Consider the following 25,643-nt stretch of genomic DNA (forward strand, 5'->3'; position numbering starts at 1 on the left):
TTTTTTTTTAAACATTTGATTTTAAAACTGAATTCCAGATTCATTCCCTTCCTCCCTTGTCATCCACCCTTACTGGAAACATAAGCAGTTCAGTATAGGTTGTACATGTGTGGCTAATGCAAAACAATAACATAGTAGATATATTGTAAAAGACTGACTATATTTCCCTCCCTCCTCTCCCACCTCCCGCTTGTTCTATTCTCTACTTTGATCCCTGTCCCTTTTCAAAAGTGCATGCTTCCAACTTCTCTCCCCCCCCAGCCTGCCTTCCCTCTCATACCCTTTGCCCCTACTCTCCTGTAGGGTGAGATACGCTATTTAGTGTGTATTTCATTCCCTCCCCAAGCCAAATTCAGCGGGAATAAGGTTGACCCATTCCCTTTTGCTTTCCTATTCTTCACCTCCATTGCAACCATTTTCCCTTGCCTCTTCTAAATGAGTTTACCCCCATTCTGTCTCTCCCCATCTCCTCTCATTATATTCCTCTCTCACCTCTTAATTTCACCTTTTAAGTATCATCCCTTCCTGTTAAATTGGTCCTGTGCCCTCTATCTATGTATACCTGTACACATATACACACATTCACATATGTATTATTCATATGCCTATATACCCTCATATATATATATTCCCTTCAACTATTTTCATACTGAGAAAAGTTTCATCAGTTACAATTATTGTTTTTTCATGTAGGAATGTTAATAGTTCAACTTTGATAAGTTCCTTATGATTTCTTTTCCCTGTTTACCTTCACATGCTTCTCTTGCTTCTTGTATCTGAATGTAAAATTTTCTATTCAACTCTGGCTTTTTCATCAAGAATGCTTGAAAGTCCTCCATTCCACTGAATGACCATATTTCCCCCTGAAACATGATATTCCATTTTGCCATCATGAATTTTTCTAATTGTCTTGGATCATTGTATTGCTGAGAAGAGCTAATCCAATCATAGTTTATCAGTGTTGCTATTACTGTTTATAATGTTCATGGAGGTAGTCTTTCAAAAAAAAATAATCACAGAAAAAAAGGGGAGGCAGTAACAAGATATTAAACTAATTCTACAATGTTGCTTATGCCAGGTAATCTTTTTTGAGATAAGTAAAAGTTCATGAGTAAATCAAAAGGGAGGCAACTTCATAGTGAATGAGGCTGAGTTCAGTGAGCCCTAGAAGAAGGGCTAGAAAGAAGAGGCCAACTTTTAATGAGACTGTAGACTGGGAAGTATATTGTTAATGTATTATTGCTTAATGGGAAGATCTTTCCCATCCATTAATAAGCCCATGTGACTTGCTTGAGGATGGAAGCCTGAGTCACATGAGTCTGTGGTGGGAGGAGCTTGCTAAATAGGTAGAGCAGGAAGATTCAGAGCTGGAGTAGACCCCAGAGGAAGTTGGTCAGAGTAGTTAGAGCTGAGGGTGAGAGAGGAAACAGGAAGCTATGAGTGTTCATTTGTGGTGAGGCCCTAGCTGGGGGAAGGCTTGAATCACATGGTAGTCCCCTCAGTGTTATTGTGCATAGATTTCTTTGTTGCTACGATGGATTTGACTTTCTGGTGTTGGGATTCAGCTTTCTGGTGTCTGAATAAATGTTTTGGTTCTGTCTTCCATGTGGAGAATCTGCTATATTTTGCAATTCAGAATTATGCCAGCATATTTACAGCCATCGTAGGTGCTGTGAATATCACACTGGCACTACAGGAGGTCACAAGAAGACCTTTGTAGCCATGAGAGCAGAAGTTCAGTTTGAGGTAGCCACCAGGGAGCAAGGCTCTTTGACAAGAGGAATGTAAGTACTAAAGCTATGTTGCTGAAACCTTCTCAGACTATAGACCCCAAAGCCATAATCCTGTATCTTCCTCAGCTCCCCTCTTGGAAGCCTAAAGTCTTTGTTTCAGGGCACAGGATAGTCTGTTCACCTTTCTTTATTTCAGGTGTTTACTTTGTCTTTATAAACAGTGTTAACCACAGGCCTTTGTTGGACTGGCTGTGCTTCCTGGAAATAAGAAGGCTATTGCAGGGAAAGCATCATAGAAAAGAAGGAGAAATTGGGCTAACATTGAATTGTTTCACTATTGGAGATCTAAGGCTAAGAAAAAAAAAGGAGAGAAAATTACAGATTCTTTGATATGTTTCCATAACCAAGGACCATTTTTTACCAGGAAACGAATCTAGGAGCAATAAATCATCATCATCATCATCATCATAAGCATTTATATAGTGCCTACTATATTGATCCTCACAATAATCCTGGAAAGTAGATGTAGTTATTACCCCCATTTTACACTTGAGGAAACTGAGGTTAAGTGACTTGCCCAGGGTCATACAGCTAATCAATGTGTGAAGATGACTTTAAACTAAGATCTTCCTGACTCCAGACCCAGTGTCCATTGTAGCATGTAACTGAATAAGGTTGAAAAGATTGTGCGTGTGCGTGTATGTATATGCATATATCTGTATATACATACACATACCCATATATGTATATATATACACATATATTTTAAACTTTTATTTTATTTTTATTTATGAAATAGCACAAGCATTTCCATAATAGAAGTTTGAAAAGGTTAGGAAAATAACAAGGATACTGATATAGGGGGAACTTACCAAATAAATGGTCTATTATTACATGGCTGCAGGTTTTTAAAAAGTCATAGTTTGATTACAAATGTTGTATGAAATGACCTCTGAGGACCTGAAGAAGCTGCAAATCATATCATGTTGATTTCGTTACATAGTATTTGAGACTTGCAGCTTTTGAAAAAATATCTGTCTCCATTATTTCCCACAGAAATCTTGCCACAGGTTCCCCACTAGAGACAGAACTATCAACTCATATTTATACAGTTCTCTTTTTACTAAATAAAATTGATTGATTGATTTCCTAAAAGTACCACATAGCCCATTGAGTTGGTGCCCCTGAATTTTCATTCCAAAGTTACTGTAGCTAAACAAATCCACTCTGTAGGAAAGCCAGTTCTCAAATTCTCCCAATCCCCAGGGAATAGGGGTACCTCTTTATTTTAAAAAGTTGTATGGTTTTGTATTTGAGGTATTGTTCAAAATCCTTCTCATTACAAGTAATAACTGTCAATAATTAAAAACTGATAAAATGATAAAAATAACATTTATATTAATAACAGTAATTATTCTGTATTATCATGATATTAATATTACTTAGTATTGATATTAATTATCATTAATATAATTGTATTAATAATAATATTGATACTAACAGTATTCACATTACTCACTAGTATTCGGTATAGTTGAAAACACTGGACATTCAACAGAAAAGGACTCAATCTCTTAGTACCTATCCTCAGAATATAAGCATTATAAAACTAAAAACTATAAAAATGGCATGTTTCTATAAATCCTGCTAATAGGTTGGGTTTTTTTAAGTGTGAAAATCTGATAACATAACTGTGCGTAGAGTTTCATGGAAAACTGAATTGCTTTGGCTAACTGAGTAGTTCTGTCAGTAGTATTGTTACTAGGACCTACATTAAAGCCCTATCCTGATGTCTCATCATGGTATGGAAATGACCTGACTGTGTTCTCCAAAGCTAGATGGATGGAGCATAAGCTCTGACCAATAAAACTAGAAAGACTTAGAGTTTGGGAAGATCAGCTGATTTGTTTGGAGACACCACCAGGATTGTTTCAGGGTAATGACTTTTTCAGCCAATGTAGTCGTTAATGATTATTTATTTAGTCATAAAGGGGTGACTCTCTTCTCTGGTAGAAGAAATACCCAGAATGGATGAAATCATAGATCCTTGAATTAACGAAGTATAAATGGTCATCCAGACTGATCGTTGCCATAGTGGTAACTCTTTCTCGATTCTTTTGTAACTATCTTGAGAAGTGGACAATGCTTTTTCATTAAAATGATTTGTAAAGCAAGCACCTGCACAGTGGATAGAGTGCTGGAGTCAGGAAGATCTTAGTTCAAATCCAGCCTCAGATGTGTGATCCTGGGCAAGTCATTTATCCCTGTTTGCCTCAATTTCCTCAACTGTAAAATGGGGAGAATTATAGTCTCTACCTCCTAAGGTTGTGAGGATGAAATGAGATAATGCTTCTAATGTGTTTATCATAGTTCGGGGCACATAGTAAGGTCTACTCCCCATCCCCCCACTGAAGCCATCTGCACCAAAAGAAAGTTTCTTGTTAACAAAATGTTAATTCCTCCACAAAACCTTCTTGGATCCACCCTACACATCAATTCTTTAAATATTTGGTAAATACCTGCTATATACAAGGCATTGTGCTGAGTATTGAGGATGCAAAGATCAGTGATTCAGCCCCTACCCTCAAAGAGCTTACATTCTACTGGCAGGGTGGTGAAGTGGGGTGGAACCACATACACACATAAAATCCAAAATTGAGAGTGATTGGGTGGAAGAAAATATCCACACAAAGTATTCAATGAAAATTTGAGGAGAAATAGAATATTTTTATCACAATAAAAAAAATCCTTCCATCCTCATAGCCCCTTATTGTACTTTAGTGTCTTTTGGGCACTTTTAATGTTTTACTTTCTTATAAGTATTTGTGTCAATATCTGCCTTACTAGATCATTTAAACTCTTTGAGGTATGGTACCAAGTTGTATTTATCTCTGTATCTTCCCCAATACTTAACATAATAATCTTTACATAGAAGGTACTCAAAGAGTGGTTAAGGCATGATTGGATAAAAGGATTCAAATGAAGGCATTGCTATTGATCCATCATTAATCATATGTGCTTTGAATAGTGATAATAGTAGGGTGGAAAGATCTAGGTTCTAATCCTAATCCTCCCATTAACTCAGGGTCTCAGTTCACTTATCTGTCCTACTAATCTTACAAGGATAGTAAGTGGATCAAAAGAGGTATTTGAACTGGATATTTGAAAGGGCCTGGTAAACTTGATATTCAAATGCAATTGACACAGAAATGATATTTGAATTCAAAGCATTTCACATCTATTACTCTGTGCGTGGAACTCCTAGTGTGGAAATTCTCTCCATCACTATAGCTTAACAACTTCTTTGTAATTTATAATCTTAAAGAGCTGCCTAGGACATTGAAAGGTTAGGAGATTTGCTCATAGTCATGTAGCTAATGGCAGAGACAACTTGAAGCTAAGATTTTCTGACTCCCAAACTTGTCCTCTATTCACTATGCTCTGCTGCCTTTCATATAGTATATAGTTGGTGATTAACTGATGTTTGTTGAATGAATAATGTGTACTAGTTTTAATTTTATTTGCCATATCACCCTATTTAAATTCTCTTTGGTAGGTCCTTTGGTATGTTTGAAGGATACAAATGACCTATAAACCTTTTTGTTCTTCAATAGTTTTGTTTTGTTTTTTAATGAAAAAAAGTCAGAGATTCTCTACTCATACTTTACTGAAAAAAATGAGGCCCTCAATATTGAGCTCTCTCTTCTTCCCAGTTCTGCACATCTAATCACCATTATGTCATTTTGATTCTGTCCTTTGCTCCAGTCTCAGAGAGAGATGGCTCTTCTCATTGCCACAGCCAATTGCTCCCTTTTGCCCTCAAGCCTTTCCCGTCTTGTCTCCTCCTTATGTTTGTTGTCCCTTTGATCATCCTCTTTTTTCTTCATTTTCTTTCTTTCTCTTTCTTTTTGATGTCTTGCCTTTTTTTTTTGGAGGGGGGAGGGCAGGGCAATTGGGGTTAAGTAACTTGCCCATGGTCACATGGCTAGTAAGTATAAAGTGTCTGAGGTCTGATTTGAACTCAGATCCTCCTGACTCCAGGGCCAGTGCTCTATTCACTGCGCTACCTAGGTGCCATCTTGCTTCTTTCTAAGTTACCTTTCTTTACAATGTTTCAGTAAATACATAAATCATTTCCCTGGTTCTATTCTTTTCACTCTTCACAATTCACAACAATTTTCCTAGGCTTTTCTGAATCCATTCCTTTTGTTGTTTCTCAAGGCTCAATATTATTCCATTATAATGTATCATAATTTGTTTAGATATCCTGCATTTGATGGACATCACATAGTTTCCAGCCCTTTGCTACAACAAAAAAGTGCTACTACTAATATTTTTCTACATGTGTGTCTTTTTCCTCTTTCTTTGACCTCTTTGGATTATTTACCTGGTTGTGATATCACTGGGCCAAAGATTATATATAATTTAGTGAGTTTTTGAATACAGGTCTAAATTGCCATCCAGAATTGCTAGACTAATTCACAGCTACACTAACAGTGAATTCATACGTCTTTTTTCCCCTAACCCCTCCCAAAATTGTGATTTTCCCTTTCAGGACATCTTTGCTCATCTTATGGGTATGAGATGGAATCTGGGTTGTTTGACTTGCATTTCTCTTGCCATTAGCAATTTGGACCATTTTTTCTCCATATATTGTTGGTAGGTTGCTTTTCTTCTTTTGAGAACTAATCATATACTTAACAATATGTCTTCCTGACATTAAGAAAATGATTGATTTAGTAGTCACTGTCGAAACTGAGTGCCATAATACTATGACAACTATTCATCTTAATGAAATTTGAGGGGTTTTTCCCCCTTAAGGATGAAGGAGAATTGAGTGTATTTGTAGGTAAAGGAGAAGAAGCCAGAAGATTGGGAAAAAAATTGAATAGTAGAGAGGGGATGATTGATGGTAGAATCTTCTGAAGGAGACAGAAGGAGATTTGATCAAAGTTAGATGTAACTTTGGAAAGGGCCTGGCCTTGGAAAGGAAAAGTGCCACTTCTTCATCAAAGATTGATATAAAAGAGGAGAGAATGGGGGATGATATCAAGGGATGGTGAGATGTAGAGAAGGAAGAAAAAGAATCCTAGAGCTAATAGTCTCTATTTTCTCAGTAAAGTATGAGGCGAGATCTTCAGCTGTAAGGACAGGAGGAATTACGGGTACAAAAGGCTAAGGGGAAAAGAGAAGGTATGCAACAGCTTCTGTGGTGTGTGAGATCATCAGTTAGAGAGAAATAAAAAACTGCCTTGCTGCAGTGAGAACCAAGTGAAAGATTAGATAATATAAATCAGTAGTGAATGCAGTCAACAATGTGTAACTTTCTCCAACTCTATTTAGCAGCAAGTAAGTAGAAACAAAGGAGGTAGATGGTGGTATGAGAAATGCAAATAAAAATAAGAGATCATTCCTGCCCTTTGAAGGTGATAGTCTAATTTGGGATAGTAAACCTAAAAGGTAATGAGTATGCAAAAGAGTTGTTGTGTGGTATCCAACTCTTTGTGACCCTGTAGAACATACTGTCCATGGGGTTTTCTCTTGGCAAAGATACTGGAATGGTTTTCCGTGGCCATTTCCTTCTCCATTGGATTAAGGCAAACAGAGTTAAGAGACTGGCATGAAGTCACAAGTGTCTGAGGCCAGATTTGAACTCAGATTTTCCCGACTCCAGTTCCAGCTTCTACCCACTAAGTCATCTAGCGGCCTCCAAAATAGTTACTTGGAAGTGCTACATGAGTAGTTAGACAATTAGTGCCAAAGGGCACTTGGCATTCCAACATTAAAAAGTTACCATCTCCTGGCTAAGTGGGATGGGACATAACAGATATTAATCAAAAAAGTGAACTTTAACTGATGCTACTTTCTTCAATGGTTCACCATAATGTAGTGGCATCTCTGAGTTCTTGATGGATATGTATACTGTAAGCATGGTCAGGTTCTCCCATGCTAGAAGGCTTTTGAATATTAACTTCAAAATGAAATATAGACAGTTAGGTGACTTAGTGAATAGTGCTGGGCCTTGTAATGTTAATGGGATATAAGATCTTCCCTGATCATTAATAGGCCTCATGTGGAGTCCATTAAGGGAAGTTTGCTTAGGGGAAGCTTGCTTGTAGGAAGGCTTTCTCACCTTTTGTTAATTTCTAATTAGGCACTGAGTCAGGAGAGTTGTGATGCCCTTCAGCTGTAAAAAGGGAACATATACTCTGAGGTTAGCATTTTGCTTTGGGGCTCACTCATAGGAAGAGTGTTCTTGTGATCTGACTAGATGAGATTCTGGGGAGCTGTTAAGGAACCCCCCTTCCCCCCCCCCCCGGTTGAAAAACCCAGATGTTGGTGCTTCTTTCTCTGGTAACTATGTATGTATTGCCTTGGTCAGAAGTTATATCTGTCTGTTGATCTGTGTTAATTTCCCAGACAGTTAGAAGCCCTGTCTGTTGGTCTTTATTTCTCTGTTTGTATTTTCTCTGAAGTTCAGGGTGCTGACTTTTCCCCTGAACTAATGAATATAATTTAAAAGACTGTTGACCCCTTGAACAGTTATCTTTCCTAGTAAAACAGATCTAAGAACCTATGCTATCAGTCATCCTGAGTATGCCACTGGTTGCTGCTACAGGCCTGGAGTCATGAAGACCTGATTTCAAATCTGGCCTCAGACACTTACTAGTTGTGTGACCCTAGGCAAGTCACTTAACCCCATTTGCCTCAATTTCTCATCTGTAAAATGAGGAAAGAGAAGAAAATGGAAAAAGAAATGGAAAACCACTCCAGTATTTCTGTCAAGAAAACCCCAAATGGAATCATGAAGAGTCAGACACAACTGAACAACAAGAAATAGTAAAAAAGTATGCCTTAAAAAAAATCATGAATCCCTTGAAGTATTGAAGTAAGAATAAAACTATACTTGGAGTGAAAAAGTCCTGAATTAAAAATCAGGTTTTAGATACTTATTAGCTGTGTGACCTTGGGCAAGTCTCTAATTCTGTCTGCCTCAGTTTCCTCATTTATAAAATGAGATTAATAATAATAACACCTACCTGAGTTGTTGTGAGGTTAAAATGAGATATTTGTAAACTACTTTGCAAAAGCATGATATAAATGATAGTTAAATAAAACTCATAACTCAAACTGCACATTTCATGGACAAAGGATAAAGTGGGTATAAGATTTTAATAATTGTTTACTTTGTCAATTTTAAACTTAAAGGAATTTTGTTGGGGATTGGATATGGGGGGAAGAGTGGGAGAAAGAGTTGTTTTAACTACCTTGACAGACTAAACTTAAATAAGCCTTTAAACGTGGAGAAAATGTAAGAGCCTTTTGAGTTAAAACTAGAATCTGAAATGTATTAAATAAAGAAGATTCTTTTATGAAAGGCCTCTAAAGTTGTCTTACATTTCTTAAATCAATCTGTAGCACATAATCAGTAAAAACCATATCATTTAAACAGAAAAATCATAACTTAAGCACTCACCCTCTTGCAGCTGTGTCCCATTATGGGCTGTAACTTAACACATGCATTTCAGAAGTTGTTAAAAGTGAGTTCAGGCTAACAAATCTATATTGTTAAAAACCTTTGGTGAGAAGAGACAGCAGAGTAGGAAGAAGGCACTAGGTTTCACTACAAGACTGATGTCCAATATTTATATTGTATTATAATCCATTTAGCCTTATTTTTAAAGGAATAAATAAAATCACAGCAGACATTAGTATTAAGATTTTAGGATAGCATTCCTTAAAGCTGACTCTTTTGGCTCAGGCAGGATGAATTTCTCTGAGGCTGGATAGTTTATCTCTGCCCCATGGTATATTTATTGGGAAAAAAAGGAGAAAAGGAAATGTACTTAATGTGCTCTGATTTTTAAAAAATATGCCACTCATATTTTAGTTGAGTGGAATGAAATCAGCATCCTTCCTTTTAAAAATTCAAATAGCTATAAAAATAAATATATGAAATTAAACATGAATAGACTTTGGCTCATAAATCCTATAACGTGAGAGTTAAAATGACCAGAATTCAAATTATTGTAATAAAAATGTAATCAGTGTTCTAAATTTAGCTAGCAAGCACCCTGAAATTTATTGCTGTTTTCATGCAGAAATACTTGATGTGGTAATATCTAATACTGCATTTCTGAGGGGTTTTATTCTTGATTACTTGCATCTCTCAAATGCTTTTTTTTAAATGAATAAAGTGAAAGTATATAAAAATTTGACTCATAAAATATGCCCCTTTTATGAACACTTATCTGTCAAAGAATTTTTGTTATCTTACAATGCATTTAGTGAAAACCATGATTAAAAGAATTTAAAAAAATTAGACTTGTAGTCTGGTCCCAACCCTAGAAAAGAGTAAAATGTTCTTTCTTTTTAAAATAAAATGCTCACCAGTTCGAGATAAATAAACCTAGACATATTCCAAATGGAAAAGTTTATTCACCTTAACTATGTAAATACATTACATCCAAGAAATAGTTGTGTCTTGAATGGATATTTTCATTTTACTGTTGTATTAATCATATTGGGGAGAAAAATATTAATGACATTGTGATGATATCATTGACATCTGTACGGTTAAAGGCCAGCTCACATCCACAGAAGGGAAGAATAATTAACATACCCTAGCTTTGGGCACAGATTGCTTTTCCACTAGAGACATTACCATGGAAACTTGGTGGGCTAGAAGTGACTGCCTGTCAGCGGACAGGCATAGCCGAGAGTTCTCCAAGTTGCCATGGCTTTTGACATTGAAAGACTTGTGCAGTGGTTTCCATGACAGACTGATGGGAGGGGATCAGGATGGGGTGCTCTCTGGGAATCCATTCCAATCCATCCAGATACGGGACACAGTGATGGCTGGTGGCTGTTGTTTACCTGACAGCTATGAGAGGACAACAATGGAAGTGATTCCATTGGGAAGGAAGGAGAGTGGTGCCCCTACTCAAATAGACAGTGGGTGAGCTGGGACCAACCAGAGGGAGAGAATGCAATCTAGGCTTACACAGCAGATAGTGGTTTATGTGACCATGTGGGTCTCATTCACAGCACCTCTGCTACCCCTGAAGCAAAGAGCAGGTTTCATTTACTTTTCCACCATTTATTTCCTGCTTTTCTCTCCAACTAGTGAAGGGGAATAAATATTTCTATAGCACCTACTATGTGCTAGGCACTGTACTGTTTTGCTTTATAGCACCTACTATGTGCTAGGCACTGTACTGTTTTGCTTTAAAAAAATAAAACAAATATCTCATTTGATCCTCATAGCAACACTGCGAGGTAGGTGCCATTATTATCCCCATTTTATAGTTAAGGAAACTGAGGTCAAGTGACTTTAATAAGTATCTGAGACTGGATTTGGAATCAGGTCTAGCCCAGTACCCTATCCACTGAGCTACCAGCTGTCTCTTCAGTCTGGTGGGAGGAGGGATATGGAAATGAAGAAAGTCATTTGTTCTCTTTCTAGCATACAGGCAATGCAGCTAGCATTTTGGAAGATGTGTTTCTTTTCATTGTTTAGTTGTGCTTCTATGTTGTTTTAAAATTTCTTTTGTTTCTATGCTATATTATTAGGTAGCTAAGTGGACAGAGAATTTCCCAGTTTTGCCAAAGAAATATTGAGAACCTAATAATTACTACCAGGGGCTACAACTGTAATCCTTTTTCCCAATATGGAAGACAATTTTGACAAGACTATGGCCACAGAAAAATTAAATGTGGCAGATGGAGAGTGATTGTATAGACACTATCCCTTCAATGATTTATTGTTTTGTCTGTGTGGGTGCCAAATCTGCCAACTCACATCACAATCTTTTTTTTAAGAAAGTGAAAAAAGTATGTTCCAGTCTGTACTCAGAGTTCATGATCTCTCTCTGTGGAAGAGGATAGCATTTTTCCTGATGAGTCTTAGAAGGAGGAGGAGAAAAAAGGATGGGGAAAAGGAAAAAAATGATGATGGGGAAGAGTAAAAAAAGGAGGAATAAAACATGATGATGATGATGATGATGATGATAACATCCCCAGGAACAATAATTCTGATTTTTAGCACTTTAAAGTCTGCAAAGTGCTTTACACAATTTCAGTTGATCCTCACAACAGCCTTGTAAAGTAGATGCTATTATTATTCCAGCTAAGCAAACTGAGGCTTGGAGAGGTTCAATGACTTACCCAGGGTCACACAACTAGTATATGAATCAGATTTTGAACCCAGGCCAAGGTAATTTGAAGTGGCAAGAGCAGTAGTAACTGGGGGAAATAAGAAAGACTTAAAAAAAATTAATTTGAATTTGTAAAATGATCAGAAAATACTCACTTTGTTATTTTTATTTTTTTTTAAGCCATTGGTGTTAAGCAACTTGCCCAAGGTTACACGGCCAGTTATTTTGTGTGGGTGTTAAGTATCTGAGGCTGGAAACAATCCCGGGTCCTCTGGACTCCTAGCCAGGGGTCTTACTTACTGCGCCGGAGGTCTTACTGCGCGGTGGTCTTACTCACTGCGCCACCTAGCCGCATCTCACTTTGTTATTTTTTTCTACCAAATATTAGTGAGAAAAGCCCATCACTCCTGGGTGATGACTATCTAACATATCACCTAACGGAAATGCTATGCATTGTGCTATCTAAGATCAGTAGATTGTGAAAAGAAAATATTCTCAAAGTATTTCTACTTGGGTGAAGATAATCCACATTCACCTCTGTCTCAGGATAAGTTGCTTTTTCACACCTTAACTTATGAGAAAGTCCAGATTTACCTGCACTCCCTCCCCTAAGACCTGAACTTATGATTTAGAGCAGGAGAAAATAAAAGTACTTCTAAGGTTTCTTCTGACTCTAAAATCCCACATTTAGAATTTAACCCCCTCATTTTAGAGATGGGAAAACAGGCTCAGAGAGTTGGACTGATTTTGTCCAAGACCATGCAGGACCAAGTGGAGGAACAGGCTTCAAAGGTTTAAATGTCTGCTTCAGAACATTGGAAAAAGCATACAATTTTTGTGGAATTTGGGGATGATTTCTACAGTGTTTTTACTTTGTTCACCACCCTCACCATTAACCACTTGGCTTCAGTAATAAAAGAATAATTGGACTTTTTATTTTTTTATCCAATAATCCCCCCCTTTCCTATGTGAGTCAGGGATTGGAAACCTTTTAAAAGTGTTGTGCCAAGCTATGACCCACTTTTTGTGGTATTAGGGGCTGGGAGATGGGAGGTAGAGAAACAGAAGGAAAGGCCAGTTGTCCAGTCATTGATAGGCAGTTGGAGCAGAGAATTTACACCTGTTCTTGATTCTCCCAGCAGGCCTGCTGGAAGCAGTCCTTCTCGTGAAGAGGCCAGGGCAGTGAGCCCAATAGCAGCAAAAGTCTCTTCTGCCAGAGAAACTGGGGGTACATGTACCATCTTTGAAAAGCATACCTTCTTTCTTTTCAAAGAAATATATATATGTAATTACATATGAACCTGCTATGATTCAGCACCAAAAATGCAAATAATCTTTTTCCCATTTATGTCATGCACATGGTAATTGGATGTTTCAACATTATAAAGATGTTAAGTATAAGAATATACTCTGTCGGTCTTCTAGTTATTTGGGCATTTAGCATAGGGCATAAAGAAAGCCATGGGGCATAACACTGGGTTAGCAATTTCATTTTTGCACAGCTCTAGGTATTCATGGCACTATGGTAAGGCACTGTGAGGTAAGTGATCCCTCTCTAACCCATCTGATCAAATTTTAATTGTCATATTAAAAAAAGTATAATGTTATGCCCCTGGAAACATTGAGATGCCTTATATGGGGATGATGGTTTCTTGAAAGTCATTTCTTTTCCCTCTTGCCTTCTACTCCACTCTCTATCCCAAACTGTGGATGTTACTGATCTTGCCTCTAACCAGGAGGTAGGGGCATGCTGTTTCAATTTCTATAACTCTCACAGTGAGTCTCTTGAGCCCATAAAGGGCTCAGAGAAGACCGCGGGATGGAGCTGCTCTCTGCTACCTTTTATCACTTCTCACTACCCCAAACTCTAAGCTTGAGACTCAAAGAACCTCTTATAATCAGCATCAACTGGATCACCCAAAGACCCTTTTCTCTTTTATTAATGAATTTTACTCTAATGGAGGAGAGGAAGGTTCCTTTTCTCCCTTATTACTTCAAGTAGCCTGGAATCCAGGCAAGTACCAAATGCAGCTGTTGACAAGTCAAGATGAAATAATGCCTGTCACATCTTGCCTAAGGGGCAAAGTAACTTCCAACTAATTTAGAAGGAAAAAGTTGCCAGAACAAAACAATGTACCATTTAAAAAAATCTTTCTCCATTGCCTCCAAATGAGTAATTTAAACAAACATGACACCTGGCAAGCAACCTTGTTCAGCTCTCAGAAATCAAGATGCCAAATCGAAGACCTACCAAGGAAGACAGAAGCTGCATAACTACAGATACAAAGGAGAAATCTGTAAATTATTGGACTACAAAAATTGTTCCACATGTCATTTGCCTTTCAGATAGCTCTCTACCTAAAGTCCAATCTCACCAGCCTTTGTAATATGAAACCTACTGTAGATAAGACAAAATATACAGATAGTCTGTTTTGGAGCAGGATATTAAATTGGTTCCAGAAACCAAGTTACATGACAAACAGTTGAATGGCATTGCTAAAAATGGAAGATTTGATTTCATAATTATGCATTATTAATGGAAAGAAAATCAAACAGATTCTGAATAAGCTTTTGTCATCAGCATGTGGCAATCTCATGTTAATATTTTGCAGGGCAGAAATCTCAGGCAATTTTATTGACCTTTTAACTACAGAATATAATTTCAAAGTTGGTTACAGAAAGAAAAAAATTGTAAAGGTGACTGATTTTTCTTGAAAGTTTTTGCAATAAACTAACATGTTAATAGGTTAAAAGAAGTGCCCAATTTACCTTCTATAGCTGAGTCATGAAGAAGAAAATTAATTCTAAAGATTAAGGCACTAATCATTTATCATTTCAAAGATACTTTCAGCTGTACTCTCACAATTGTGAAATAACTTTTTGAAAAGTTAATTTAATCTTTAAAAGAACTCTAAATGACTGCTATTTCTCAAAGAAAGATTTCTAAAATATTAGTGGAACATATCACAGGCAAAATAATACAGTAAGCAACATTCCCATGTGAAAGGGAATCATTTTCCAGAAATCAGGAATGAGTTAAGCATCAGTTATACCATATCACCCAGCTACAGAAAGACTTAAGAGAAACAAAACGTAAATAGGATGTGACTAGAACATTTTAGAACTATTATCTGAACAGTCAAGAAACTTCTTTTCTTCTGTACTTACAGTCTTTAAATACAAGATCTGGGTCTCTGTGAGGCAAGACTTGGGCAATGATGTGTTTCAGGGATTCCAAGGTTCTATCCATGTTGGCTCTGTCTTTTCGAGACTGCACGCACAAAGTGTCCTCATGCCTGAATTATTCCAGCCCTGTACTGAATTTGTGCAGTTCATTGATGCACTGGATTACCAAAGAATCTCTTTTAACATCTGCCAATCAGACATTGCCCAGAACCTAAAGACCTCTCAGTGGGCCCTCCTCCCTGGCTCACTTATCTTTGTTTTATGCTGAGCTAATTAGCTACAAAGGCTAGCTGACAGGCTAGCTCCTACGGCTTCCTTCTGTTAAACACACCCACCTACAGGCTAGCTGCGGAAACTAATCATGTGAAAGGCTTTTCCCTTTCCTTCCAAATATTGCCTGAATGGACTGAAGAAGACTGATTTTGGCTTTTTGTTGTTGCTGCTAAATTGTGGTTCCACTTCCTGCTCCTCTTCCCTCAGGAGTTTGAAAACATGTAAGATTTCTCAACTAAATTCCTTATATATCAAATGTAAAAAGTTCCTTCCAGCGAGATAAGCATAATAAATATGGTCATTCAACTTCTCATTTTGTAAAGGACTATTAAATGTAAGCTAAATGGGGCAGTTAGGTCAGTGGACAGAGTGCTGTTGGGTCTGGACTCAGGAAGACACATCTTCCAGAGTTCAAATCTGGTCTCATACACCTCCTAGCTGTGTGACTCTGGACATGTCACTTAACTGCCTCAGTTTCCTCATCTGTAAAATGAGCAGGAGAAGGAAATGGCAAAACGCTCCAACGTCTTTGCCAATAAAACCCCAAATGGCAGCATGGAGGGTCAGATATAACTAAAATGACAACAACAACAAAATTTAGTAAACAACAGGGTAAAGCTTGCTGTCTGAATTCATAAACATCAATCACAGAAGCCAAGTTCTCCTACCCTAACCATAATCACTTCTGATGGCTATGGCAAGTATGGATAACAGCTGGACTTGTCTCACAGTTGGTCAGGGCATATTTTTCTCTCCTATTAACCCTTTAAAAGAAAATCCATTCACATTACAACTATTTAGAGTAATTCATAGGCTCCCCAAGTGGGTGATACTGCCCCCTGGGGGATGCTGGAATGGGGGGGGAGTAGTAGCCTCAGGTGCTTTTGGGGGGTGTGGTGGAAGCATAAGGAAAGAAGAGAAGAAAATTTTGAGAAACTGTTTGTACATGTTTCATCTGTTGTGTAAAAGAGTTAAAGTCATAGTAATTACATTATTTTCCAAATAAAAACACAAAATGCAAGTTATAACTGATCAGTGGTCAGGTAGCCAAGAGGTGCTAGCAAGTGTTAGCAGGCCAGCAAGTCATAAATTGTTGGGAAGTCCAGCATGCATTGGCAGTAATGTATGCATGTAATGAGTTGTCTACCACACAATACTATATGGTTATACGATGCAATATTGCATGATCAAAATTTCAATGCAAGAAACCCCTCCCCCCACAAATTTACAATAAATTGTTAAATTTAAGATGTGTCATTTAAAAAATATTTTTTATTTTTTTGAAATGATGCAAATTTGGGGTACTGAGTAGTTTTTTTTTTAAAGAGGTCAGTAGGGTGGCCAGGTGGTGCAGTGAGTAAGAGCACCGGCTCCAGTGTCAGGATGACCTGGGAATCAAATCTGGGCTCAGATACTTAGCACCACACCCAGAAATAACTGGCTGTGTAACCTTGAGCAAGTTACTTAACCCCGATTGCTTAAAGAAAAAAAGAAAAGAGGTCAGTAGGTCAAATAAGTTTGGGAACCATTTTAGATATAACTTTCATCTTCTCACTTTCACAAGGATGATACTTTTTTTTTGTCTTTTTGGAGGAGGGGAAATCAGGGCAATTGGGGTTAAGTGACTTGCCCAAGGTCATACAGCTAGTAAATATTAAGCTTTTAAGTGTCTAAGGTCAGATTTGAACTCAGGTCCTTCTGACTCCAGGGCTAGTGCTTTGTTCACTGCACCACCTAACCACCCCTTCTATTTTTCTTAAAGAGCACAACAGCATCTCAAACTGAGCTTGCTGGGGCTGAAGAAGGAAGTAGTAGAGACTGCAGTGCCTGAGTAGAGACTGAGTGCCTTTCAGCCTCAGAGCAGAGACTAAAAAGCAAGACAAGGGAGTAAAGCAGATTAATCCATGAAACAGAGATGTGATACCCTATGAAGATGAAACCAAGCCTAGTAGTAGACAGATACCACCCTCAGCAGTGAACCTCATTGGGATTCTACAAATCAAGAAATGACATTAAGGTCAAGCAGTTCTGAAGTTGAACATTGCCTTTGTCACATATGTGCCCTATGTGTGTGTAAGGTCATGAAGTTCCGAAGTTGTACATTGCCTTTGTCACATATGTGCCCTTATGTGTGTGTCTCACTCCTGTTGTACATTGTGTGTGCCAGTTCTTGCTATGTCATTTAAATAAATCCCTTGCTAAGAGCTAATTGAGACTGGTTGATTTTTAATGGGAAGCACATAAGTGGGGGCTCATGAGCTATAGTGTTAGAAGTACAGACCCATAAAGTTAGAAGCTGAAAAGCACCCACCTTCCGAAGACCCACATGAGTATGGACTGCTGAGTTAGGGTAGGAGACCACAAGGGGTATTTAAATATTTTATGGGATTGGTTAAAAAGATGGATGATGCTAAAAATTAAGGAAAACTCCATAGCAGAAGAATTTTGTTTGCTGGGGGAACATCATTTTCTATAGGCTATAGAGTCATCAGACATATTGATGTGTCTCCCATTACCAATGTAGCTAATACCTAGTCAACAAGTTATTAAAATGAGCAATCCTGATTGCTGCTACTGGGCTTGTGACAAATGACAAGAATATTATTTATTTCACCTGCGGGGTCCTCAGAATTCGTTCTCTCTAAAGAAGGCACATGTTATGTGTGTGACTATACTAGAAACATAAAGACAGCTCTGTAAAGTTCAGACTTATGTAAATATCAGGACCTTTGATGACTTGATATAATTGAGGAATCACATTTGGGGAAAAGAAAAGGAATTCTAGAAAATATGGATTTCACAGAATTAGACATTGGAGGCTATCCTGTTTCAGATTCAAACCCCAATCCTTTAGCAGTTTTCCTTTGGAAAACTTTTGCCTTGGCATCTCCTGATAAGCAACTCAAGGAGAATTTTCACCTGTGAGTAACACTGTAAGACTGCTTAGGAAAAGCAAACTGTGGTTTCTCATCTTTCTTTTTGATGGAAGCTGTACAGTGAAGTGAGAAATCACTAAACAGTCTGTCTTGTGTTCTCAGACATGACTGAAACAACTGAACAACAAATACATTGAAGAGCAGTTGCCAATCTGAACTGATCGAGTTTCCTGACATGTAGCCCCGTATAATAATGAAAGAAAAAGGGTGAAAGTAGAATCAATGGCTAAGAACAGAAGATAGGAAACATTTAGCATAACAGTGGATGGCTCACTAAGAGGGAGCAAGGAAAAGGATTTGGGGGAAATGATGGTGATGTTAAAGGGAAAGATGTCAATAAAATTAAATTTTAAATTAAAAAAAATTTAAAACCAAAGCAGTGGATACCCCGAAAAAGAGAATGGAGGAGAAAGAATTAAAGAACAAAACAAAACAAAACCAAAGAGTCAAAATGAATTCTAGCAATGCTAAAAGACAGAAAAATTAGAAAAACAGACATTTATAATAAAAAAATTGGCCTGGATCCAGAATCCTGAATGACAGGGAAATGAGGGGTTTCCTAAGGGTAACTGATTCGCCACATCAAATAATAAAGAAACACAAAATGCCAAAAACTCAGTAATGTTAGGAATAGGATAAGTGAAAAAACTTACAACAAGGTGATTCTTCCAAAAAGGAAAAATGACTGAAGATCAACTCAGCAGGTCTCTCCTGGTGTTTCCATACAAGCCTTTCCTGTCTCTCATACCTCAGCCCTGGACTAAGGACAGTCCTATCACTTCCATGGCTGACTTTGGTGGATTTGCTCTTTGGTAGTCTTGAGAGGAGTTTCGGGGTATCTTTGCTCTCAGATCAGGTGGAGGCCCTGTTGTCGTGGGTAACTGCACCTTTGGTTTTCATTCTCTTACAGTAGGTATGCTGGCTTGGAGTAAAATGTAGCACAGGAGCAAAAAAAACCAAGGAAACAAAAAGGAGTGAAAGGAAGGGAGAGATGACACCCAAGTGCAAAGGCCTCCTCTTGGCAGTGTCCTAGGAGACCCTGCATGACGACCTCATGATCAACCCCTTTTTGAACCTAGTGACTAAAGAAAGATAACTGTGGAGAGTCCAATGGAACTGAGAAGATCAAGATAGAGAATCAGAAAATAATACCAATGATAGTAGCTACTCAGGGTGTCTCTGTAACAATACTGGAGGATCCAAAAAGAGATAGAAATTTGGATGGATATATCGATGATAACTGACAATAAAAAGAAGGTAGAGCTACTAAACTTCTACTTTGTTTCTCTTTTTTTCTAAGGAGATTGATATTTGCATTGAAAATGACTGAAGAAAAATTACTAAAAGGGTTAGTAAATATACTAACATATTTACCTAGCTGCCCTTAGTGAACCTCTGGACCAGGTGAACCACAGGAGAGGTGGCCTGAGGGCTACAAGCAGCCTACAAAACTCCAGTTCAGTCTGAATCAGATTAGAATGTAATTGGGGGGAGGGGGCAGCTAGGTGGTACAATGAATAGAGCACTGGCCCTGGAGGTAGGAGTTGAAATCTGGCCTCAGACACTTGACACACTTTCTAGCTGTGTGATTTTGATCAAGTCACTTAACCCAAGTGCTTTGCCTTCCCCCCTCCAAAAAAAAAACCAAACAAACCAAAAAAAACAAAAATGTAATTAGGAAATGTTTAATAAAATATAATACAACATAATGTTAATTTATGGTTTTTTTTTAAAGTTAATATGCATGGATCCAGTTTCTATTTGAGTTTGACACCATTGAACTACATCATTAGATACTGAAAGAGCTGGCAAATATGATTGCCGGGACACCATCAGTGTTATTCAAAAGATCATGAAAAATGGGGGAAGTACCACAAGATTAGGAGAGGGCAAATGTCCCAATTTTCCAAAAATTGAAGAAAATAGTGTCTACAAGCTAAACCAGTGAGCTTGACTGGAAACATTCTAGTTCTTGGAGATATTCTAGAATTGATCAAAGGCTGGTGAGCATTCAGAAGGGGAAGTCATGATTACAAAGAACCAGCTTGGCTTCAAGGTCATGCCAGAAGAATCTCATCACATTATAAGTCATGCCAGATGAATCTTATCACTGAGAGGTCCCAAGGAAGCAGTTTTAAACAGGCTTCTGACTCTAGGGCTAAAGTTTTCTGTTCTTTCCAAAAGGGCACTGTAGCGCTCCTACTGAACACAGTAATATTCAGCTGAACCTGAAGCTGGGAGTGCTGGAAACATCAAAGAGTGAGGCCAGGTAATCTAGGCCATCTACCCATCTGGAAAAGATTCCATGACTTTTGAGACTCCAGCCCCAGTGGGTGAGTAACCTGTTTGGTCCCATCAGCATCAGATATACCTGTCCAGTAGAGATGCCATGCCCTGTGAAGAGTAAGCCCAGGTAAGACACTTATCCATTTGAGAAATTGTGCTATGTGGGGAGCTAGCCTATTCTAGTTGTGGAGAAACTTGTCCATCATTGATACCAGTACCTTTTCTGGTAGAGCAGGGTTTTTAAAACTTTTTCCACCCTCAACCCCTTTTCCTGTAGTATCTGTTCCTGTTGTGTGGCCTGAGGACATGTGCCTTGCAAAGTGCACATGCTTTGTGTTCAGTACCAAGGCTGTAGTGAAGTTGCCCTACAACTGTTAGACTCATTAAGTGTTTGATTTTTAATTAACTTTGGTCTTTGTATGTTCAGAAACCTTTTACTGTGGCCAAATTTTTCTCTACCCCATATGGGTTCTTGATCCACAGTTTAAGAAGCACTGGGCAGAGAACTTCATGAGAACTCTCTGGGAAAGACAGAACATTGAGACCCAGATATTCCGGAATTCTGAATTGCCTTAACCGCACATGCTCTCTACATATGTGCCTTACTATCACTGTATTTAAGCTTGTGCCTCCTCTTCTCATTCTGCATGTCTTTGCAGGAGCATGTGCCTCAGGTTTTTGGGAAAAATGCTTTGAGACTACTGTTGCAGCCTAGGGGTGCTAGGAACCTTGAAACACAAGGGTAAAGGGTGGGGGTCTGCCTCAAAAGACTCTGACCACTCAAGCCTTCTTTCAGTCCAAGTAGTGAGTTTATTAAGATGCTGATTGGGTGGGCAAGATTTCTAGTAAATCTGCAGTATTTGTGACACCAATACAAGTGTACAAGGTTTTAAGAATCTCTGTATCAGCTGAGGATAAAATTGGTACTTTTATAGGGAAAGACCAGAAAGACCATGGGATGATGTATATGGGATTAAGGAGTGGCAAGTAGCCTGGGGTGGGCCAGGTAGAGACCACAAGGGCCATGTGAAAGGGTGGTTAAAAGATTATTTTTTTGGAGGGCAATTGGGGTTAAGTGACTTGCCCAAGGTCACACAGCTAGTAAATGTGTCAAGTGTCTGAGGCCAGATTTGAACTCAGGTCCTCCTGACTCCAGGGCCTGTGCTCTATTCACTGTGACACCTAGCCGCCCCCTGGTTAAAAGATTATGGACTGGGATGGGCTGGGTGCCTCAGGGGAACCCAGGAATCAAGGTTCAGGGGCCAAGTTCCTGAAATTTGTGGGAAAGTTCTAGGGCTTTTCCTGCTAGGGGTGCAGCTGGAATCCATTACCCATCATTAGGGTTCTTGCTATGTCATTTGAATGTCTTTTCTAAGAGCTTTTTGAGTCTACTGACTAATTGTTAATGGGAAGCACAAGGGTAGGGGCTCATTAGCTGCATACAATGTTAGGAGTAGGCAGTCACCCACAGGGTTGCCTCTATGTACAAGTAGGAATTTTAAGTAACTTTGTAGAATTGTTTGTGAGTAATATGAATGAAGGTTACAAAAATTACAAAAATAACTATACCCATTGAGTTATCAAAAACAAAGGGAAAAAAAAGGCTGTATTCATACACTTTCATAGCAGCGTTATTTTGTGATTATAAAAATCTCAGAAGCAGTGTAAATGTGAACAAGGGAGTGTTTAAATAAATTACTTTATATTAATGTAATATCAGAGGCAACAAGGCATAAAGGATAGAAAGCTGGCTCCAGAATCAGAATGTAGGTCCCCTAGGCAGTTGCTAAAGAAGGCATCCAGGGGGGAGATTGGAGACAAAGACAAACTTTTCTTACTTGCTCAGGGTCAGCCCTGTTTACCTTCAACTGGGCAGAGACAAATAGAAGCTGAGCTGAGGTATTTTTGTTATGCTCAAGGCCAGGAATTCTTGCCACTCTACTTTACATGATTTATGAAGATTTTAAAAAGATGGATATAGCAGACAGATTTTATTTAACCATTCCCCTATTGTGGGATAGTTATGCTGTTCCCAGGGAATTTATTAATTTAAATATCCCATACTTTATGAAGCCATACAGAAAAATTGCAGATTGAATACTTTGAATATATCAGTGTTTAAGGACTAACAAGTAGCAGAAAACAGAAAACAGGGAGAAAATAACCCAGAAAATTCCTAAATTAGTTTATATATATATATATATTGAAGAAACTTTATTATCTCTGTCTTATATTTTTGAACATACAAGAATATCTCTGCCTCCTTATTTTGAAAGAAAGGGAACAGAAGGATTTCCCTGGTTGGTTACCCCGCTTTTTTTTCTGGATGAAACTGGGATTTCTTTTAAATTCCTGAAGATTTTAAGAACCTCAATCAGAATACAATTTGTCTTTGGGAGGGCTGACATAGGGTTAACTCTCTAGTAAGGGAGCCAAGTACTAGAAAGCCTGGCTGGCTGCATATACATAATAAAGGTAGGAATGTGGCTGGACTGAGGGAAGAGAAAGACCTTGCCCTCTGGGCTAAGTTTTATTTCAATCTCTCACTGTAGGGTCTCCTTCACCCCAGTACTTTTCAACTCTTCTGTTTGGGTGAAAAGACTCATAGAACCATAATTTTAGAGCTAGAGGATACCTTAGACCTTGTCTAGTATAATTCCTTCATTTTGTAGATGAGGAAATTGAGACCCAGAGAGGTAAAGTCACTTTTCCAAAATCAGCATGTAGTAAATAATTGAGTCAGAATTTGAACTCAGGCCTTCTCACTACAAATTATTCATGAGGTAAGAGAAATTGGGAATCCAGACTCTGAGAGCTCAGGAAATCTGTTGGAAACTGTGTGTACCCCAAAACTGTGTACAACAGAGATCCTTACCCAAATAATACTCAGAGGCTTCTCAAGGTAGGAAGCAGAAAAGAATGCTTTATTAAGATCTAGAGAAAGGGCCACCCTCCTGACAAAAGGTCAGGGAGGAGAAGCAATTTACAAAAGGAAATGGGGAAGTTATAAGGTCCTAAGGTGTAATTCTCCTTCATCCCCCTGCTGACCCTTTACTTTCATTGGCTGGAAGTCAGGTGCACAATCTAAGCATGGAAATCTACCTCAAGTACCAGAACAAGGAAATAGTGACTATCCAATGTACATTTGAGAAAGCACTTCTGTCCTTATTTGGCATATCTTATGCTGAGGTGTCACTGAGGAGAGGGGTGACTCCCTATGCTCTGAGTTGAGTCTTTGTAAATCATGTGATCTCTGGTGAAGGGGAACTTGGGTCTGTTTCCCAGGAAAAGTCTTACTAGATTTTAGAATATTGTCTGAGAAGTTTTCACTTCTTTCACTCAGAAGGTAGCCTCTAAAGTGGATGCTGGTTAGGTGTAGTCTGGCCAATGGAAACTAATGGGGAAGATTCAAAGAATGCCCATGTTAAATGAGAAAAATAATCTCTAATGGAGAGACAAATTCCAGAAAGTTTAGTTAAAAAAAAAATTAGTTTGAGCCTGAGGGCACTAGTAGCTGGAAGTGACTGCTCTGTTATCTAGATCTCATCCGCTCCCATCATCCCTCTGTCAGTAATTCTCAGATCTACTAGTCAAACCCTAATTGATGAGGTTAGGGGTGCTTGAGACCCCAAAATACCAACAAGTCGGGTCTTGCTGAATAAATTCGACCCAAGTCTTCTCTCAGCCAAAGAAAAGCAAAGTTTATTAAAGATTTGCTATATTGGGTAGACTCTTAATGTTGAGCCAAAACAAGCGAGACAAAAGATCCCAGAGAGTAAAATTTGGAAGTGGACTTTATTACCTTGGGACTGCCGGGATCACATACCCAGGTCAGACAGTGAGTTGGCACACAGACCATGTGCCGGTTTTTAAAATGATGCCACGAGGCCAACAGTGAGGTTGTGTAAGCCAAGACTACAATCAGTGATTTGACAGTATATATTTGAATTGCCCCAAGCTCGAAGTTTACCCTAGACTGAGGGGCAGGAAACCTAGAATGGAGGAAGATCCAGGGGAAAAATGGGGAAGATCTGGTGGGGGGCAGGGCATCGATGGGGGAGAAGGGGAATATCTGATGGGCGGCAGGGGACTGATGGGGGAGAATAGGGGAATACCGGTGGGGGCAGAGTCTGGGGAAGAATGGGGAATATCCTGTGGGGGGGGGCAGCAGGACAGGGGAGAATAGGCTCATGATCAATATCATGATCACCCTAGGCTGAAATTCCTGCTCAGGATCAGTTGGGGGAGGGAAGAGTGGAGTCATGTTCAACATTAAGGAGCCTTAGTATCTATGTCACTTGTACTTGGACATCTGACACAGAGTAAGTCTGTGCTAGATCATTCTCTGACCTTCCTCCTTTCATGGAGGCAAGATGGGTCTCATATACAGAAAGGTCGTGGGAGGAATCTGGGGGTGGTCTAGAGGAGGAGTTTGGGGAGGGTCTTCAGAAGGAGTTAAATGAGGTCAGACTTCAGTGATGAGTGATTAAGGGTGGGAAGTTGCTGGAGGCTACCTAGAGATGAGACAACAAGAGCTATGCCAGTTCAAGGGTGTAACAGATTTGGGATATTTTGGGAGGATCAAGGGTGGGAAGTAGCTGGACAAAGGAGGGCTAAGCTAATAACAAAGATTTGGGCAGAGCCACAATGAAAGGCTTAGGGTCTCAGGCCTTCAGTGGGAAGATTGAAGGAGAGTTCCCAGGGGTTCCCAGAGCCTGCACCCCGTCACTACTCTCTCTCCTGACCTCCAGTCTGGCATCTCCAACAGCCTATTAGGCATCTTGAAATGGATGCTTTGTTGTTGCTCAGGTGTTTTTCAGTCACATCTGACTCTTCTTGACCCCATTTGGGGTTTTCTTGGCAGAAAAGTCAGTCCAACTAGTGAGTTTATTAAGACACCTGTTGGGTGGGCAAGATTTCTAGTGAGCCTTTGGTATTTGTGACGCCAATACAAGTGGGCCAAATTTTAAGAATCTGTGTAATTATGTTATACAGAAAGACTGTGGGAAGATCTGGATGGGATTAAGAAATGGCAAGTAGCCTGGGGTGGTGCCAGGTGCAGACAATGGAAG

The 25,643-nt window shown here is 38.8% G+C and overlaps 1 protein-coding gene across 3 annotated transcripts in view; it reads right to left on the reverse strand.

The window, feature by feature from the left end:
• Positions 1-15,303, reverse strand: part of LIX1 (limb and CNS expressed 1) — a 66,743-nt gene extending 51,440 nt beyond the window's left edge. Inside the window, exon 1 of one of the 3 annotated variants that reach the window (XM_069085157.1) lies at positions 15,059-15,303. In XM_069085157.1, coding sequence (XP_068941258.1) covers positions 15,059-15,140 — 82 coding nt within the window. In that variant the 5' untranslated portion in view covers positions 15,141-15,303. The remainder of the gene's footprint in view (positions 1-15,058) is intronic. The other 2 variants (XM_069085159.1, XM_069085158.1) reach the window with 2 other exon arrangements.
• Positions 15,304-25,643: the final 10,340 nt, after the last annotated feature.

The sequence above is a fragment of the Petaurus breviceps genome, unplaced genomic scaffold, assembly GCF_028583685.1.
Source record: "Petaurus breviceps papuanus isolate PSGF00001 unplaced genomic scaffold, PetGlider_PUasm1.0 175, whole genome shotgun sequence".
Lineage (NCBI taxonomy): Eukaryota > Metazoa > Chordata > Mammalia > Diprotodontia > Petauridae > Petaurus > Petaurus breviceps.